Source organism: Antennarius striatus, chromosome 2 (assembly GCF_040054535.1).
Source record: "Antennarius striatus isolate MH-2024 chromosome 2, ASM4005453v1, whole genome shotgun sequence".
Classification (NCBI taxonomy): domain Eukaryota; kingdom Metazoa; phylum Chordata; class Actinopteri; order Lophiiformes; family Antennariidae; genus Antennarius; species Antennarius striatus.
In genome coordinates, this window is record NC_090777.1 from 23,633,336 (window position 1) to 23,651,794 (window position 18,459).

The 18,459-nt window shown below is 42.2% G+C and overlaps 2 protein-coding genes across 2 annotated transcripts; both read left to right on the top strand.

Annotated features, from left to right (window-relative positions):
- The first annotated feature begins 1,930 nt into the window (after window positions 1-1,930).
- Window positions 1,931-10,854, top strand: LOC137614051 (kelch-like protein 12). Its single transcript, XM_068343540.1, has 12 exons — window positions 1,931-2,107; window positions 3,387-3,613; window positions 3,841-3,994; window positions 5,754-5,971; window positions 7,051-7,200; window positions 7,284-7,398; window positions 7,495-7,601; window positions 7,687-7,882; window positions 7,965-8,123; window positions 8,856-8,954; window positions 9,026-9,212; window positions 9,908-10,854. The coding sequence occupies exons 1-12, from the start codon at window positions 2,050-2,052 to the stop codon at window positions 10,032-10,034; spliced, it is 1,797 nt and encodes a 598-aa protein (XP_068199641.1). The 5' UTR covers window positions 1,931-2,049; the 3' UTR covers window positions 10,035-10,854.
- A 2,062-nt stretch (window positions 10,855-12,916) lies between these two features.
- Window positions 12,917-16,871, top strand: tuba5 (tubulin alpha 5). Its single transcript, XM_068331239.1, has 5 exons — window positions 12,917-13,108; window positions 14,244-14,469; window positions 15,006-15,154; window positions 15,687-16,367; window positions 16,439-16,871. Exons 1-5 carry the CDS (start codon window positions 13,106-13,108, stop codon window positions 16,730-16,732), a joined length of 1,353 nt encoding a protein of 450 aa, XP_068187340.1. The 5' UTR covers window positions 12,917-13,105; the 3' UTR covers window positions 16,733-16,871.
- The last annotated feature ends 1,588 nt before the right edge of the window (window positions 16,872-18,459 follow it).

Genomic DNA, 18,459 nt, shown 5'->3' on the forward strand with positions numbered 1-18,459 from the left:
CAGGCACGCGCAGAGGCATCTTGTTTTTGGAGCTCAGCGCGTGCGCATTCCTGCAGACGAATACCAAATCCCACTATGACCACGCCACGATCTTCCTGAACCTGATGGTCATTGGTTCACTACGAGGATGACGACGTTTTTGCTGTTATGGTAATATGGTCGAAGTAGTAAATGTACTCTTAATGTCTCTTCATTCACAGTATAGGAAGCAAACTGGTCATGTTTCGTATTTGCTTGATATTCCTGGTCATCACACATTCTGCATTCACATTTGAAATAACTTGACATATCTTTCTTCTATTTCTTTCAGTGTGTCATCCTTTTCCATGTCAGCCTATCTTCTGCTTCCTCCTCTCTAACACCAACTGGTCTCATGTCTTCCCTCAGGACATCCAGCCACCTTCTCTTTGGTCTTCCTCTTGCCCTCTTACCGAGTAGCTCCATCCTCAACACCCTTTTACCAATGTACCCCTGATCTCTCCTCTGGATGTGTCCAAACAATCGAAGTCAGCTCTTTCTAACTTTGTCTCCAAAATATCACACCTTTGCTGTTCCTCTGATGAACTCAATTGTGATCCTATCCCACCCGGTCACTCCTACAGAGAACCTCAACATTTTCATTTCCACCATCTCCAGCTTGGCTTCCTCTCTTCTTTTCAGCGACACTGTCTCTAATATGTCCATCATGGCTGTCCTCACCACTATCTTATAAACGTTGCCCTTCATTCTAGCAGAAATTCTTCTGTCACATAAGATACCTGACACTTTCCTCCACCTGTTCCAGCCTGATTGGACCAGTTTCTTCACCTCCTTACAAAATTCACTGTTGTTCTGGACTGGACCCCAAGCATTTAAGGTCCTCCACCTTTACTATTTTTTCTCCCTGTAGCCTCACTGTTCCTTCTCTTCTCCACTCATTTATACACAGATATTCTGTTTTACTTCAGCAAATTCATTCCTCTCCTCTCCAACGCATACCGCCACCTTTCTAAATGTTCCTCCACCTGCTTTCTGCTTTCACTGCAGGTCGCAATGTCATCTGCAAACATCATAGTCCATGGGGATTCCAGTCTAACTTCATCTGTCAGCTTATCTGTCACCACTGTGAACAAGAAAGAGCTAAGAGCTGATCCGTGATCAGTCCCACCTCTGCCCTGAACTCCTCTGATAACTTAAATAACTTGATATCCATAATCTTGAAATATTCAGCATTGGGTTGGACAAGATAGAGAATTTGCTCCTATCTATTTATCATCATTTCCATATCTGAGAGAAATTTTGAAAGTTTATTCATTTGAATAATTTTTTAAATCTTAATTTTAAAAAATAAATTTTTATTCAGATGAATAAAATTTCAAAATTTCTCTCAGATATGCAAATAACGAGATTTTAAAGTTATTCATTTGAATAAAAATGCATAAATATATATAGTCAACGTGTTGAGTACAAATACTTAGACTTGAGTTTCACGTCTAACCGGAAGTACACGGGCTATCACGACTCCATGTTTCATCACAGCAGCTCGTGCGTCTGACTCCCGAGCCAATCAGGCGCAGACGAGGGCGGGTCTTAGCGTGGCCATAGTAGTTGCGTAAATTAGCCTGCCGAGGCGCGCACGTATTTAATGGTCTGTTTACGTCCAATCTGTGGAGTCTCTTCTCCTGTGACCTGCTGCTGATTAGTCGGCGAACTGGCTGATGATATGACAGTATTCTGACATTTCGGACGCCTGTTTAAGGAGGCCGGCCGCAGTGTTAGCTAGCAGAGGTCGTCATGGATCTCCTGTAGTTCAGTCTCGCTAGCTTTCCTCAGGCAGTGTGGCTGACAGCGAGAACTGGGACAAGGGACTTGGGTGCTTCTCACGTTAGCTAGCGACGCAACTTAGCTAAACGTTGTGAAGCAGCCTTGCTGCTGCGACAGGTATCATAATAATCATATTGACAATTTGTTTTGTGTGTGTCGCTTCATGTGTTGTCCTTCTCTGGCTATCAGCTCTATTCCCATGGCTGTGTTTTCCTAGTTGTGTAGCCTTAGCATTAGTGTTTGCTAATGTGTAGCTATAGTTATTGCCTCCCAGTGGTGGAAAAAGTGTTCAAATCCTTTAACGGTAAGTTTCATTAAGACTACTATAGTGCACGATTGCTACGTTTAAACTTAAAAGCATGAATTAAATTTAGTAGGCCTGATGGCAATAAATCATGAACTCATATTACTGAAGAAAAGGATCTGTCGGTCTGATTTAATGTGCTTTGACTGGTATTTTAATCTGGTAACGCCAGCTGTCAGAGACTTAAAGAATATTTGCTTCAAAAATAGTGGAAATCAACTTTGCTTACAGGTGAGGCCAATTTTGTGCCCCCATTATTTCAACAAACATCAAACAAGATCACTTGACTTTTTTTTTTCAAATAGAACACAAAATTAGACTTGGTCTGACATCTGCAGTCTTATTGGATCTAACCAGCATTGTAGACTTTACCTTCTTCCTTCTGCTGCTATGTTATGATTCACAACCAGGCTCAACATTCTGGTTCCTGAAGGCCTCCAGTTCCAGAATACTACTGGGTTGATGTTGTGCAACCACCTTCTTGAAATCCCACCAGAGCCTTTCAATGGGATTCCAGTAAGGAGTTTGTGATGGCTTAAAAATGACCAAGGACTTCTTGAACCAAGCCTTTGTGATGTTCGTGATCTGCTTGGTCTTTGTCCTTTTGGAATATCAAATGATATCCAAGCTTTCTCGCAGATTGTGAGGTCTTCTTCTGGAATGAGGCACATCTTTTCAACACATCCTAAATTCTTCCTCTAGTACTTAATTTTCCACCCAGTTTTCTGCATAATGACGTTCCAGAATATTTAGGTCTTATACAGGTGTTTTTTTATTAGAGTAAACCTTTCTCGTGCTTGTGGGTCAGCAGCAGTGATCACCTTGGAGTCGAGAAGTGGAGCTGTTAAAAATAGGCCTGAACATAAATAAAAGAGTCTTCTGTTAAAGTCCGTCCATGCTCTCCAGCACAGTGTTTTAACAACAACTAATTTCCCTATATGTACTTTGAGTAATGTAATTCTGGGGGTTGGATAATTTTAAGACTTCACCGGTGATAAAATGTAGTATTTTATGTTTGAAGAAAACAACTCTGAATCTATTTTGAGTTATTTGAGCTATTTAACCTGTTACAGCAAATAGCTGATGATTATTATATTGGACAGTAAAGCTCCAACTGTACCTTCAAATATTATTGTTTCATGATGCTGCTCTACGCTTCTTTTGGAATCTCACGTTAAAAATCCATTTAAGTCACACTCACTCACTGGAAGTGATTCTTACAAATGTTAAGTGTTTCAATTTAACAATATAGTTAAAGTAACTTGTGTCTCTGGTTCAGATTCCTGGAGCAGTTTGAGATCATTCACAGATCCTCAGGTCAGCATGGCTCCCAAGGACATCATGACCAATTCCCATGCCAAATCAATCCTCAATGCCATGAACGCGCTTCGCAAGAGCAACACGCTCTGTGACATCACTCTGAGGGTGGAGAACACAGATTTTCCAGCTCACCGGATTGTCTTGGCTGCCTGCAGCGACTACTTTTGTGCCATGTTCACCAGTGAGGTAACACTGAAAGTGTTGGAGTACTTGCTGCTGACATAACTAGTTTATCACCATCTACAACACATAACAATGAAAGACAGTGAGATGCCCAGGCTTCAAAATTTAATATGATCCCTTTTTTTTAAACCTTTCTGATAGTTTGAATGTAGTCAATAAGGATAAAAATGTTCTGACTAACTCCCCCAGGGATTTATTGTACCAACACTTCTGTTTGTTTGGCTCTGCAGCTTGCAGAAAAGGGGAAATCTTTTGTGGACATCCAGGGACTCACTGCAGCTACAATGGAGATATTGTTGGACTTTGTCTACACAGAGACGGTGTTAGTCACCGTGGAGAACGTACAGGAGCTGCTCCCTGCTGCTTGCCTGCTTCAGCTCAAAGGTGGGTTTAGGAGTGGCTGCCAGGCTTTGAGTTAACATTTGTGTGCGTGAGTCATCTGATATCGTTGTGACTGGAACCAAAGGATAGCTGCTGCTGTTGAAATTTAGAAGATATTAAAACGTTACAATTGTAATTGACAAGCTTTTCAAATCTCCACTGTACAATTTAGTGGCATTGAGTCACAAGCTTGTAGATTGCCGCCAATTATACACCCCTTACATCACCCTATTTTTTAAGTGATATGAACAAATCAATATTGTATATCCAGAAAATGTGGCAATAAATTTTTGCAGATACTGGACTTTACCCATGTTTTTATTTGGCTATAGAAGATAATGATAAACATGCAGATTAATAAATGGAGTTGTGCAACATTTAATTATGGGTTCTTTAGTTTCAAGCTCCAGCAAACATCATTAGTGCCAGCTTGTGTAGCTAGCTATGCAGTTCTTGCCTAAATGACGATTATTTATACATCGCTTTTACAGATGGATTTTACAGATGCTTTCTACAGATGCAATATTTGCTTTGAGGATATTGATAGAGAGGTACAGAGAAGGCTAGATGGAGCTGCATTTTGTTTTTGTAGATCTGGAGAAAAGCTTATGACAGGGTACCCAGAGAGGAACTGTGGTATTGTATGAGGAAGTCTGGAGTGGCAGAGAATGTTAGAGCGGTGCAGGACATGTATGAGGACTGTAAGACAGTGGTGAGGTGTGCTGTAGGTGTGACAGAGGAGTTCAAGGTGGAGGTGGGACTGCATCAGGGATCAGCTCTGAGCCCCTTCTTGTTCGCTATGGTGATGAACAGGCTGACAGATGAGGTTAGACAGGAATCTCCATGGACTAGGATGTTTGCAGATGACATTGTGATCTGTAGTGAGAGCAGGGAACAGGTGGAGGAGAAGCTATAGAGGTGGAGGTTTGTCCTAGAAAGGAGAGGAATGAAGGTTAGCCACAGTAAGACAGAGTACATGTGTGTGAATGAGAGGGACCCAAGTGGAAGAGTGAGGTTACAGGGAGAAGAGATCAAGAAGGTGGAGGATTTTAAGTACTTAGGGTCAACAGTCTAGAGCAATGGAGAGTGTGGAAAAGAGGTGAAGAAGCGTGTACAAGCAGGATGGAACAGGTGGAGAAAAGTTTCAGGTGTGATAGAAGAGTTTCAGCTAAAATGAAAGGAAAGGTGGACAAAACTGTGGTGAGACCAGCGATGTTGTTTGGTCTAGAGACAGTGTCACTGAGGAAAAGACAGGAAGCAGGGCTGGAGGTAGCAGAGATGAAAATGCTGAGGTTCTCTCTGGGAGTGACCAGGATAGATAGGATCAGGAATGAGTACATCAGAGGGACAGCACATGTTAGAGGTTTTGGAGATAAAGTCAGAGAGGCCAGACTGAGATGGTTTGGACATGTCCAGAGGAGAGATAGTGAATATATTGGTAGAAGGATGCTGAGTTTTGAACTGCCAGGCAGGAGACCTAGAGGAAGACCAAAGAGGAGGTTTATGGATGTAGTGAAAGAGGACATGAAGGTAGTTGGTGTGAGAGAAGAGGATGCAGAAGACAGGGTTAGATGGAGGCAATTGATTTGCTGTGGCGACCCATGAATGGAAAAGCCGAAAGGAAAAGAAGATTTATGCATCACTTTTCAAATGAAGTATTTTCAACATTTACAAGTTTAAGAGCTGTAGAAATGACACAGAGTCGCATCTATCTATGTTTAAATGATGTATATGAGATTAAAAATGTGTCTATCTTCTTCAGGGGTGAAAAGAGCTTGCTGTGAGTTTTTGGAAAGTCAGCTCGATCCCTCTAACTGCCTGGGTATCCGAGACTTTGCAGAGACCCACAATTGCCTGGAGCTGATGCAAGCTGCCGACCTCTTTTCCCAAAAGCATTTTTCTGAGGTGGTTCAGCACGAGGAGTTCATGCTGCTCAGCCAGACCGAAGTTGAAAAGCTTATAAAATGCGATGAAATTCAGGTGAGGGAAAACCGCATGTCATGAGGTTTTCGATGTTACTGTATGTCAGTAATGCAGGTGGAAGCCTTTTAGATAACTAATGTTTGAAATATTGAAACCACACTAACTGTATCTGCTCCCTGATCCACCTGAAGGTGGCGTCTTAAGTCTGTTAAAGGACCTCAATGTCAAATAGATGAAAACTTTTGACTTTCCCTGCTTTTAAACAGTAAAAAACAGGTACAGGCCTGCTGTATTCTTCTTCAGTAACCCCCCACCCTACCCCACCCCCCAAACACACACATACATGCACACACACTTTTATGGATTTAGCTGACAATGAAATTGCAGGGAAGAAAATCTAATTTAATGTTTCTTATGCTCTGGAAATTCCTGATCCCAGCCACATGACTTCTTGAAAAAACTGTTATCACACAATGATTTATAGATTTCAAAATCAGTTCCTTTGCAGTTCTTCCTGTCGCTTTTTGTTATTTATACACCAAAACTAGAGCATAAGTGTAAATCATGCATAATTCACCCTCAGTAAATTTCCTCTGTGCATTTTCTTTCTTGCTTTGCCTACAGCAGAGACGCTGCATGCACCTTACTACATTCACCAATTGCAGTGTCAATGTTTATCTGCTGCCGCGTCGGTTTTATGGGCAAGGTACTGAAACACTGAGTAGGTGGTTGGATAGCAGAGCAAAATGTTTGTTTTTAGCTGCTTTGACCTCCTCCAACAGTGATGCATATCCAGACACCAGACACCTTCTGGCAACTTTCCTGAGGAATCTTATCCCAGTCCTTCAGTTCTGGCATATTCCTGGAGTCACAATTTGCAATCACCTTCAAATGCTTCTGAAGATTTTCTGAGATCCAGATCAGATGACATCCAGGAAGTTTTGTCCTAGGATTTCCTGATACTTGCCCTCTAAATTTTGTAACTTAGCGCTCTTTGAACCTATCTTGTGTTTTCATTAGTACAGCTGTTAAATAGGATTTTTGATTCATTGGCAAAATTGACTATGAGGTTTGAATGATTTTGTTTCCACCAGTCTGTGCAAGTCACACTAATCGTACATGCTGTCTGTGTGTAGGTGGACTCAGAGGAGCCTGTGTTTGAATCAGTGTTAAACTGGGTCAAACACAACCGGAAAGACCGAGAACCCTACCTGCCGGACATGCTGGAGTTTGTTCGAATGCCACTCCTGACACCGCGCTACATCACAGATGTCATTGACATTGAGGTGAGCCAGGTGATACTCATCGAGTACCCAACACAATCTCTGGGTTTAGTTTTGGTGATTAAGCATAATTTGATGTGTTTCAGCCCCTCATTCGGTGTAGCCTGCCATGTCGAGACCTTGTTGATGAAGCCAAGAAATTTCACTTACGACCGGAGCTGAGGAGTGAGATGCAGGGCCCACGCACACAAGCTAGATTAGGTGAGACTCCTGTTGTAGTGGTGGTGTAGCTTGATGCATACCTGTTGACCTGTTTTGTTGTCCAATTGATGCTAAATGATTTCTGGGTGTTTTCAGGTGCCAAAGAAGTCCTGCTGGTTATAGGTGGCTTTGGCAGCCAGCAGTCACCGATAGACATAGTGGAAAAATACGATCCCAAAACACAAGAATGGACCTTCCTTCCCGTAAGTATTGAACACGTGAAAGAGATTCTTTATGATCCATTTAGTCTGGGTGTATATGGATAATGCAGACACGTGTCTTGACCAGAACATTGCACGAAAAAGGCGTTACGTCGCCACCGTCTCCCTCCATGACCGCGTTTATGTGATCGGAGGCTACGACGGCCGGTCGAGGCTCAGCTCCGTGGAGTGCCTGGATTACACAGCAGATGAGGACGGCGTGTGGTACACCGTTGCCACCATGAATGTACGCCGCGGCCTCGCTGGAGCCACAACGCTCGGAGGTAGGCAGGCTTCTATTCCGGCTGCAGTACCACATTACTGTGTTCTTCTGTATAAATATACGGTTGTGTTTGCTCTGGACAGACATGATTTATGTCGCCGGGGGCTTCGATGGCAGCCGACGCCACACCAGCATGGAGCGATACGACCCCAACATCGACCAGTGGAGCATGCTGGGTGATATGCAGACAGCCAGAGAAGGAGCTGGATTGGTGGTGGCCAGTGGACTCATATACTGTTTAGGTAACATCAAACTTGTTATTTTATCTGCCAGTTTCTGATCATTTTTATTCAATTAATTTGAAAATCAGATCCCAGTCAAACATAAGGAAGGCTTGTTGGTTACCTTCATGTGGGTAAAAGAAAAGTAACGTAAAGGAAACCCAAAGGTGGAACCTGTCACTTAAAATTAATGAAAAAAATTGATTTAAATAATAAACAATTTTCTTGTAGGCTACTGATTTAAGTTTGTTGAAGATTTTTGAAGGAATAAGAAACTGTCTTTCAGTTTGAGATCATTTTAATCCAGAGAAGAGACGCTTTACCCATGAACTTTTTGATTGTAACATAAAACATGAAGTAAAACATTTGTGTTTCTCACACACACACAGACACTCGCCTACACTTCCTGTCGGTTTCTCAGATGAGTTCAATACATCGACAATGGAAGTTTTTGTCTGCTTGATTTATGATTCAGTCTAGTTTAGAGTAAGCTCAGTGTGATACTGACTTGTTTTCACGTCAGGGTAAAAAGGTATATACTGTGTAAAAAACTTTTATGAAATGGTCGAAAATGGAATAAATAATTTACTTGTACATTAAACTGAATACAAAGAGAACCTACAAATGCGAACTTGGGACAAAAGAATTGCTTTAAATTATCGGCCTATTACTGTGGTTGCAAGTTTGTTTGTTTTTCGTCAGCTGACATTCAACCAATCACAGCAGTGCCATCTTCCTGTTATTTCCTCTCAGGTGGATACGATGGCCTCAACATCCTGAACTCAGTGGAGCGGTATGACCCTCACACTGGCCACTGGACAAGCGTCACACCGATGGCAACCAAACGGTCAGGTAGGTCAGAAGACACAGTGAAGCTAAGCTAATGGCTAATGGTACGTCGCTGACTTTCCTTCTTCTTCCAGGAGCTGGAGTTGCTTTACTCAATGATCACATCTATGTCGTGGGAGGCTTCGATGGCGTTTCCCACCTGGACTCTGTTGAGGTCTACAACATCAGGACGGACTACTGGGCCACCGTCGCCAGCATGACGACGCCTCGATGCTACGTAGGAGCGACTGTTCTCCGTGGACGACTGTATGCCATCGCCGGGTGAGAGTTCTCACATTTTTCAAACAAACGGAACTTAATCCAGTGTTATAAATAATGTTGCCTTAATCCCTTGATTAAAAATTCTGATTAAACACATTAGGGTCGTACAACAAGTAGTTGAACCAATTTTGTTACAACATCATCTGTCATGGAGCCGTCATCCAATCAAATACAAGTCATTCTTGGTATATTAATTCATAACTTGACCATTTGGGCTTTCTGTTGCTATGGACGACCATTAACATAAAATGATTCAGTCGATTCAACATTCTTGGCCAATGAAATCCTTTCCTGTAATGTTGTAAATCTCTGTCCAGTCTTTTGGAGGCTGATCCATTGTTCAGACTCATTGATCTGTTTCTCAACCTTGACTTCTTGCTTCATGTTTTATTGTCTCTCCTCTTTGTGTCTCTCTGCTTGTTTATTTCTGACTGATTCCTCACATCAGCTTCATATAAACACAAAGTGACGACTCACTGATGAATTTGTCCTGATGAGTGGGTTTAGGGAATATAATATTTACAGAATTGTTCTGTTTTAATCATCCTCGAGCCTTTTGCATCGACTGTTGGATTCCAGTTTATATACAGCAGCTCTAATATTGATAATAGTAGACCAATGAAAATATCCAAGCACAGATTATAGGGTTTAGGTAATGCGTGGAGCAGAGCTGACTGTCTCACTTCTCTCTCCAGATACGATGGAAACTCTCTCCTAAGCAGTATCGAGTGTTACGACCCGGTCGTCGACTCCTGGGAGGTCGTCACCTCGATGGCGACACAGCGTTGTGATGCGGGCGTCTGCGTTCTACGAGAAAAGTGATCTGTACCTAAAAAGGAGAAGCAGATGCGAGCAGGCAGCTAGACTTTGCTATAAAGCCACTAGAACAGATCCACAAAGGGAGACGTTTGTATGCGAAGAGACCCTCAAATGAAGGAGTGCAGCGGTTGGGGCTGCCTCCTCCGCTGGATGATCAACCCTCCAACACCTGGACTGTGCAACAGGGATTCAGCTTCGCCGTGGTAGACTTCATCTCAAAAGAGGCCTCCGAGGAGCCCATCGCCACTTGCATGACTCTTCAGTGATGCTTGTTGCTGTCGTTCGCTGTGAGATTATTTTTTCAGTTGGTCGTCAAAGTTCAATATATTTCTACTCATCTTAAGAAAACTTAAATACATGGAGACGATTCAGACTCCAGTTGCTGCTACACGCCTTATGACTTTGGCCTACATCAGTGAACATCCATGTTGCCTCCCATTTGAACTGATTTTAGTTGAAGTAATCTGACTTGTTATTATTTAGTGTACTTATTTTGCAAAATATGAATGGGTTAGTAATCAGTCTTTTTTTGTAATTCTTCTTAAAAACAGTGCTTTTTGATTCCAGTCACTTTACTACAAGAAATTTAATACTTTTGTTGCTCTCAGATTATATCTATAAATACACATATATATATATAATTTAGAAATATTGTTTTAGAACATTACTGAATTTTACCAGTTTAATTTTTGCCCCTGTGTGACACAGCTAATTTTGAGGTGCATGTTGATTTTATTTCCTACTCAGCTCATGCATTTGGTTGTGTACGCAGAGGATGCCATGTCACCATCGCCTTGGAAGTGAATAAACTCTGAGAACAGCGTTTTCAGTTTCTGGTGCAACTTTTTCCATACATTACACACAATCAGCTCAAATTTTATTTAGCATTAGCTGCACTACCACCATCTTTCCAGATGTTTTATTAAAAGGTGTGTGTGTCTTTTCAGTTCGCAAACCTGAGAAAAAAATCTCTTGCATCCACGAAAAACAATCATCTGGAAGCTCAAACCTATTCATATTCAATCTGTGTGTTTTGGGTATGAATTTATTTTATCCCTGTAAATTTTCAAATTTCTAATAACTAGAGATTCCTGACTTTATTTTCAAGTTTTTCCAAATACTTCGGTCTCTAATTGTCTACCTGCAAAATCACAGAAGGTAGATAAAGAGCTCATGCATGGGTTACTACGTTTTTTGTTTTTTTGTTTTTCTTATTCACCTACACTGCTGGAGACTCAACATCCAGACTCACCGAGTTCCTCTCTCCTCCTCCTTCTCTCCAACCATCTGTGTTACTCCTCCTCCTCTCTGATCTCACTCTCCAAGTCTCCAATCACACCCTACTAACTCACCTTCTTCCCTGGAGTCTCTGTGCACTATGTCCTCACAGGTTTTTCTCAGGTTCACCCCTCATCCGCCCATCCGTTATGGACCTGCTCTTCCCATCCCACCAGTACCACCCCTAACCTAATCATCGGCTGGGGTCCGGCTTCCTTTTTCCTCCGCACCACCATATTGTTCCACCCCTCATCCTCCGATCTGCTGTTGACCTTCCTCTGTGGACCTGCACCTCCAAGCCCACCAGTATCACCCCCATCTCTCCATGTGCTGTGGACCTTCTCCTCCAAGCCCACCAGTACCACCCCTCATTTATCCATCGGCTGGGGTCCTGCTTCCTTTCTTCCTCCGTGCCGCCATACAGTCATCCACCCAACTGTAATTGCACCTTGACTTCAGCAGTGGGAAACATGACCTTAACCATATTGACACTGTCTCTATCTGGCCTATCTGCCACTCTCTCTGTGTCTCTGACCCTGTTCTTATCTTCCTTTGATTTCTTTTCCACCCAACCAGTCGAGGCGGATGGCTGCCCAAAAGAGTCTGGGTCCTGCCTGGAGTTTCTTCCTCATCGAGGGAGTTTTTCCCCGCCACTGTCGCTTATGCTTGCTCTGAAGGGTTCAGTTGGGCTTCTCTGTCTGTTAAAGCGCTTTGAAATGTCTGTTGCCATGATTAAGCGCTATATAAATAAAATTTGATTGATTGATGTCTTTCACACAATGTTAAGTCGTTTTTGGTATAGCACCTTTTATATACCCTAAAGTGCTTCACATAGCAACATAAGAAAACAAACACATCTTGACCAACAAAGAAAAGATTAACCATAACGGTGCTCAATAAAGAATCACCCTACTTGGGCCCAACAGCAGCTTTTAATGAAATTAAACTGTAATCCAAGCTCTAACAAGACCTGTGTGTTGTCAGAGTGGATGCCCTCAGGGTTCCTGTAAAGGGTGTAGGGGCTCCACCTCTTTCCATGCATCTACACACAAATTGCGGCTCTCACTGAACATCCATCATGTAGTTTATGTTGAACTGGCAACATCGTCACGTCTCATCTTTATGGACTTGTCACATCCACTCCAGACTTTGATGGTTTCTTTAGATATCACTTTGTTATTATCCTCTGATGTGCAACAACAATTATGACAGACTCATTATTGTAATTATTCCCTTGTCTGGCGCCCAAACCAATGGAATTTAAGGGTTAAAGTTTTGTTATGACATGCCCGATCCTTCCACTTCTATGGAAATCTGCAGAGTAGTTTATAAGAATTAACATACTGTATATAGAGATGTGTATACAAATCTATAATAAAATAATACCCATTTTCAAAAGTACAACATATGAAAGCATCAATCTCCTGACACGAACCATTCTGCATGTAGAATATTTTTACTCTATATACTTTAAAAACCGATAGAATGTGTTTCTTTTCCAAATTTTGTTTTTTGAGTATGCTAGTGTTGATTAAAAAAAGCAACTAAACCAACATTTCAAATTGGGTAAAGTATCCCCATCCTTCTCTCAGCCCATGTGATCCCTCCTCCTCCCGGTGAATAATCTTCAGACACATCAGTCAACCTGTCTGCGGCTATAAAGCACAGCTGGCAGCAGGACAACTCATCTGAGTGCTGGTAGAGACGCGTTAACTTTCTCAGAGAGGAGCAGAGGAACCCTGCATCTATCCGGAGCTGCCTAGCAAAAAACAGTTGCTTATAACGCCTGCAGGATCATGGTAGGATCATTCCAACTTACTGGAAGCTTTGAGAAAATCTCCTGTTTGGTAGCATGTTCAAAGTTGCCTGAAATGTCCACAGGGAAGTCTGTGCAAGATAAAATCCAATTTTTATCCTTAAAGCAAACAGAATTCTGACACTGCAAGTGTTTCAAATGGACAATGTTTGTTAAGCTGCTGTACACAGGCTACAAGCTTTGAATGTTGTATTCATGGTAGAGATTATGTGTTTTTAGGTTTATTGTAAACCAGCAAAGAGGAGTTCAATTCTTTAGCATCAGAATTTTAAACCAGCCCTGAGAAAAATTGGAAAATCTTTTTTTTTTTAAATGTGAATGCTTCTGTTTTTTGGTGCTTTTTGTCTAGTCTAGCCATCTTTTACAAATGTCACTCAAGAAGAGGGGGGGGGGGGGCTTCATCCTTGAGGAGAAACACAACCTGAAATTCTCAACAAGTCTAAACACGACTTCAGCAGAATTTATAAAAAGTGTTTGTAGAGCGGCAGACTAGTCTACTGTGTGTGTGTGTGTGTGTGTGTGTGTGTGTGTGTGTGTGTGTGTGTGTGTGTGTGTGTGTGTGTGTGTGTGTGTGTGTGTGTGTGTGTGTGTGTGTGTGTGTGTGTGTGTGTGTTTTAATAGAAAAGATAGTCACCCATCAGAGATAATTAGACTTCCCAGATGTGTATGGAAGCACAGAAATGCACAAATTATTTCAGTTTCATCAATAACCCAAAGCTTGAAATTAATTTATTCTTGAAATTTGACAGTGAAAACCGTCCGTGTCTATTTAGGAGATTTAGATTGTCTTTTTTTTTCTTTTTTTTTTGCAGCCAGGAGTTGAACATGTTTGCTTTTTAGTGAAATATCTTAATTTATCACTGCTGCAAAAGAATGAATCCTTCATCTTAATATCAATCCAGTGTCACCGTCATCGTGTAAAAATACAAAGCTGTACTTAATAGAAACAGGTTTTTTTACAAATCAATTATTTAAGAAGATTTTTTTTTTCATTTGATTGGAACAACTTCTGACTGCCCAAATTTACACATTTATAAACATAATCGCATCCATGACTGTCTTTATTTAACTTATTGTTAATATGAACACTTTGATTTTTGTTTTGCTGTTCTGCTCAGAGAGAGTGCATCTCCATTCACGTGGGTCAGGCTGGCGTCCAGATTGGAAATGCCTGCTGGGAACTCTTCTGCCTTGAGCATGGAATCGGGCCTGACGGCGTCTCCCTTGACCGCCCCGCTGAACCCAACTCTCGTGACGACGCGTTTAACACTTTCTTCAACACTGGGAACTCTGGCCATCACGTTCCCAGAGCGATATACGTGGACCTGGAGCCCACAGTGGTCGGTGAGTCATCCTCTTTTGTCTTCGTTATCTTCAATTCTTAATTAATGTTCGTGTTGTTACATTACGTCTGGTCATATGCATCTAGTGTGAGTTCAATTCACCAGTCGTTTCCAGGCAACGGGTGGTGGTGACTTCTGTATTGTCTATTCAAAGATGGCAAACAGTTACAGAAATATATTGTTTAATTAGCAACTTGTGCAACGCAGTATTGACTTTAGCCTGATAATTTCTTTATTATATGTCCTTTCAATTTATGCTCAAAGACAAAACAAGATTTCATATCAGCTCCTGATTCTGCTTCAATGTGGATCCAGATGAGGACCAGTTTCCCTCAGTGGGGAATGAATTAGAAAGGAAAAAACCTAAAATTTTGGTGTGGATGTGGATGGAGGGGCAGATGTAGGATTTAGATAGAACTTTCCCTAACATTTGGACACTAAATCATATGCCTGAATATAGATTTTTTAAAAAGTGATGTCAAGGTAAAGCAAGTTGTGTCTCTTTTTAAAAAAAAAAAAAAATCTGAATCTTTCCAGATGAAGTAAGGGTCGGAATCTACAAGGACCTTTTCCACCCTGAACAACTGATCTCTGGGAAGGAGGATGCGGCGAACAACTACGCTCGAGGGCATTATACCACCGGGAAAGACATCATCGATAGAGTCATGGAGCGTGTTCGTAAAATGGTTGGTGATAGTGATCTAAAACAATGTAAAAATGATTAGTAACATAAACAATGAGACATAAATGCAACACCAAAAACTTGCAGATGTCATTTCTTCCCTAATCTTCATGCCTTTCAGTGTTTTTTGCTGTGACTGGATAAATATTTTTAGAAGTTGCACTCTCTCCTTTCTTGCTGTGAGTTAGGTGAGAAATCCAAAGCACACTAAAACCTTCTGGTCAGTATGATATCTGGTTTGTTTAATCTGAACACGTCATTAAACAGAACAATACAAGGTGTAATCTTTAAATGTGCTGGCAGATGAATCTTTTATTACCTTTAACAATCAGCAATTCTCTTATTTTTCCAGCATTCCTGCCCTTGTCTGTCTTTGTCTGTCATTAATCCACTTGCTGTAGCATCACTTGTAATGAAAAGACATGCAAGACATCAATCCTCTCACCTCTGCTCTGTCCTTGAAAGTAAATAAACACATGATGAAAAACATCCAGCTATTCATCTAACAGAGGCTGTCCTTCTGTCCTGGTCCTCAGACAGACCAGTGCACAGGCCTGCAGGGTTTCCTCATCTTCCACAGCTTCGGAGGTGGAACCGGCTCGGGCTTCACATCTCTGCTGATGGAGCAACTGTCTGTGGAGTATGGGAAAAAATCCAAGCTGGAGTTCTCTGTCTACCCAGCTCCCCACATGTCGACCGCCGTGGTGGAGCCGTACAACGCCATCCTGACCACACACACCACCTTAGAGCACTCCGACTGCGCCTTCATGGTGGACAACGAGGCCATCTATGACATCTGTCGCCGCAACATGGACATCGAGAGTCCAGGTTACATCAACCTCAACCGGCTAATCGGACAGATCGTGTCCTCCATCACGGCCTCCCTTCGTTTTGATGGAGCCCTCAATGTGGATCTGACCGAGTTCCAGACCAACTTGGTCCCATTTCCACGAATCCACTTCCCACTAGTTACCTACTCACCCATTATCTCTGCTGAGAAGGCCTACCATGAGCAGCTGACCGTGGCCGAGATCACGACCGCCTGCTTTGAACCGACCAATCAGATGGTCAAGTGTGACCCTCGTCTGGGCAAGTACATGGCCTGCTGCATGCTCTACCGAGGCGATGTGGTTCCAAAGGACGTAAACGCCGCCATTGCACATCTGAAGACCAGACGCTCCATCCAGTTTGTGGACTGGTGCCCTACTGGCTTCAAGGTGAGAACAGCAATATGGCTTGATCGTAATTCAATAATAATTAAACCTGATTGTTGACTTTGTCTCCACAGGTTGGCATTAACTACCAACCTCCCACTGCAGTTCCTGGTGGAGACCTGGCCAAAGTCCAGAGGGCTGTTTGCATGCTGAGCAACACCACCGCCATTGCCGAAGCCTGGTCTCGCCTCGACCACAAGTTCGACCTCATGTACGCCAAGCGTGCATTCGTCCATTGGTATGTGGGTGAGGGTATGGAGGAGGGGGAGTTTGCAGAAGCCAGAGAAGACCTGGCATGCCTCGAAAAGGATTACGAAGAGTTGGGTCAAACAACAACTGAGAGTGAAAATGATGAAGAAGAATACTAAAACCTGAAGAGGTTTTGAGCAACGATTTATCGAGATGCTTTAAAGTCACTCCCGTGTAACTCTGGAGCTCCAGTGATGATTTGTCTGATTTGCATGATGTCATCTTCAGTTTAACAATAAAATTTGAAATTTTAATTGTGTAGGGAAATAAAAGTTTTCTTGTAACTTTCTGTGTGAAATTTCTTAGATGTGCAAGTAAGATGGTCTGGAGGTGAGTGATGAAATCATGCACAGTAACCACCATCACCCCATTTCCAGTGTGCCTCCCCTTCATATTGAATATATACGTGCAGAAAATAACATCAACATAATAGCTAGCCAACATAAGATGATGGTACAAGAGAATTTGTAGAGTGACCTCTGCCAAGGTCAAGCAGATTCCTCCAATCGGTCTTTCATCAAACCTTCCTTTTCTGGACAAATCTTGCTGACATTGCTCTGATTCCACGCCACACCTTTATCTAGATCTTTAACAAAGGACCTCAGACAAAGTTTCAAGTTTCCATCAGGTTGAGGAATCTTGCCAACATACAAACAGACAAAAAGAAATTAAGCTGATTCTTGGCAGAAGCAACACTGATAAGGTCAAATATAATAGGCCAATCCAGGTCCAACCCTGGCATATTATTACTTCCTTGTTACGCAGAATGCAAAGGATCTCAATACCAGAGTACAAGTAAAAACTTCAAAATAAAACTGTGACCCCATCATCACTGATTCCAGGGGTAATCCTCCTCATGAACACACCCATTGGATGATGTCATCCAGAGGGATGTCGTCCCATTCATCTATCAGAGCTGCCTCATGTTGCCACTAACTCCAGAGGATGCTCAAACTGTCAAATGTACTTCAGTCGGGGCCTATCACTGGGCTAGTCCAGAAATATAACATCATTCTCCACCAAAAACTGGGCGTGCAACACAATCTCGATGATGGCGTCACATAATTGCAGCATCAGTGTTGGTTGTGGGCTCAAAGAACCTCATGTTGGAGACAATTTCCTATTGTTTTGGCATGTGGGGGCCTGTTATGGATGCCAGAGGTCTCCAACAGGAACCTGTTTCTGAGGCGCAGCAGGCAGATCTGTTGATACCTATTCCCGAGCTGTTATGTGTGGTTGACTGGGGTGTGGCACAAAATGTTTTTTAAAAAATGTAGAGAATCATCATAAAACCTCACCATTAGAAACCAAAAAAAAAAAGAGAAATCCTTTGATATATGTTCACTTTGTGAAGCCCGTTTATTTTCTTTCTCAGATTATTGTGGTTCCCTGGACTGACTCATATGACTTTGAGCCTCTGGAGCAGCTGAAGGTTCCTTCTGGTCGTGGAGCATCAGACGTAAAACGTCCGCGAATGACCGACCAATCAAACTTCACGGACTCGCTGTTTAAACAATGAGTCCCGGTAGTCGTGAAGGTGTCACCTGAATGTATCCATCCGCGCTCAAGTGTAAACATAAAACAGTCTATAGAGCTGAATTTTTTGTGTGTGTGGATTATAAATACGAGTTAAATAATGCATAAGACTGAGGGGCTTGACTTTTTTCCCCCGCTATGACACAATTAATGGTTGGTCATCGATCTGAGTGGAAAATATAAGCAATCATTTGATCTGATGTGATTACTACTAAGATTGTGGTCTGCAAAGGCGAGAACGCTGATCGTTCAGCCACATCATCGATCCTACTTTAGAAGCCACACTACTAAAATCACATTTGTATTATTT

Coding starts and splice junctions, on each gene's coding strand:
- tuba5 (XM_068331239.1), top strand. Junction 14,470..15,005: donor CCTGGAGCCCACAGTGGTCG/GTGAGTCATCCT, acceptor GAATCTTTCCAG/ATGAAGTAAGGGTCGGAATC. Junction 15,155..15,686: donor TGGAGCGTGTTCGTAAAATG/GTTGGTGATAGT, acceptor CCTGGTCCTCAG/ACAGACCAGTGCACAGGCCT.
- LOC137614051 (XM_068343540.1), top strand. CDS start 2,050: ATGTGTAGCTATAGTTATTGCCTCCCAGTGGTGGAAAAAGTGTTCAAA. Junction 7,883..7,964: donor TGGAGCCACAACGCTCGGAG/GTAGGCAGGCTT, acceptor TGCTCTGGACAG/ACATGATTTATGTCGCCGGG. Junction 9,213..9,907: donor CGACTGTATGCCATCGCCGG/GTGAGAGTTCTC, acceptor TTCTCTCTCCAG/ATACGATGGAAACTCTCTCC.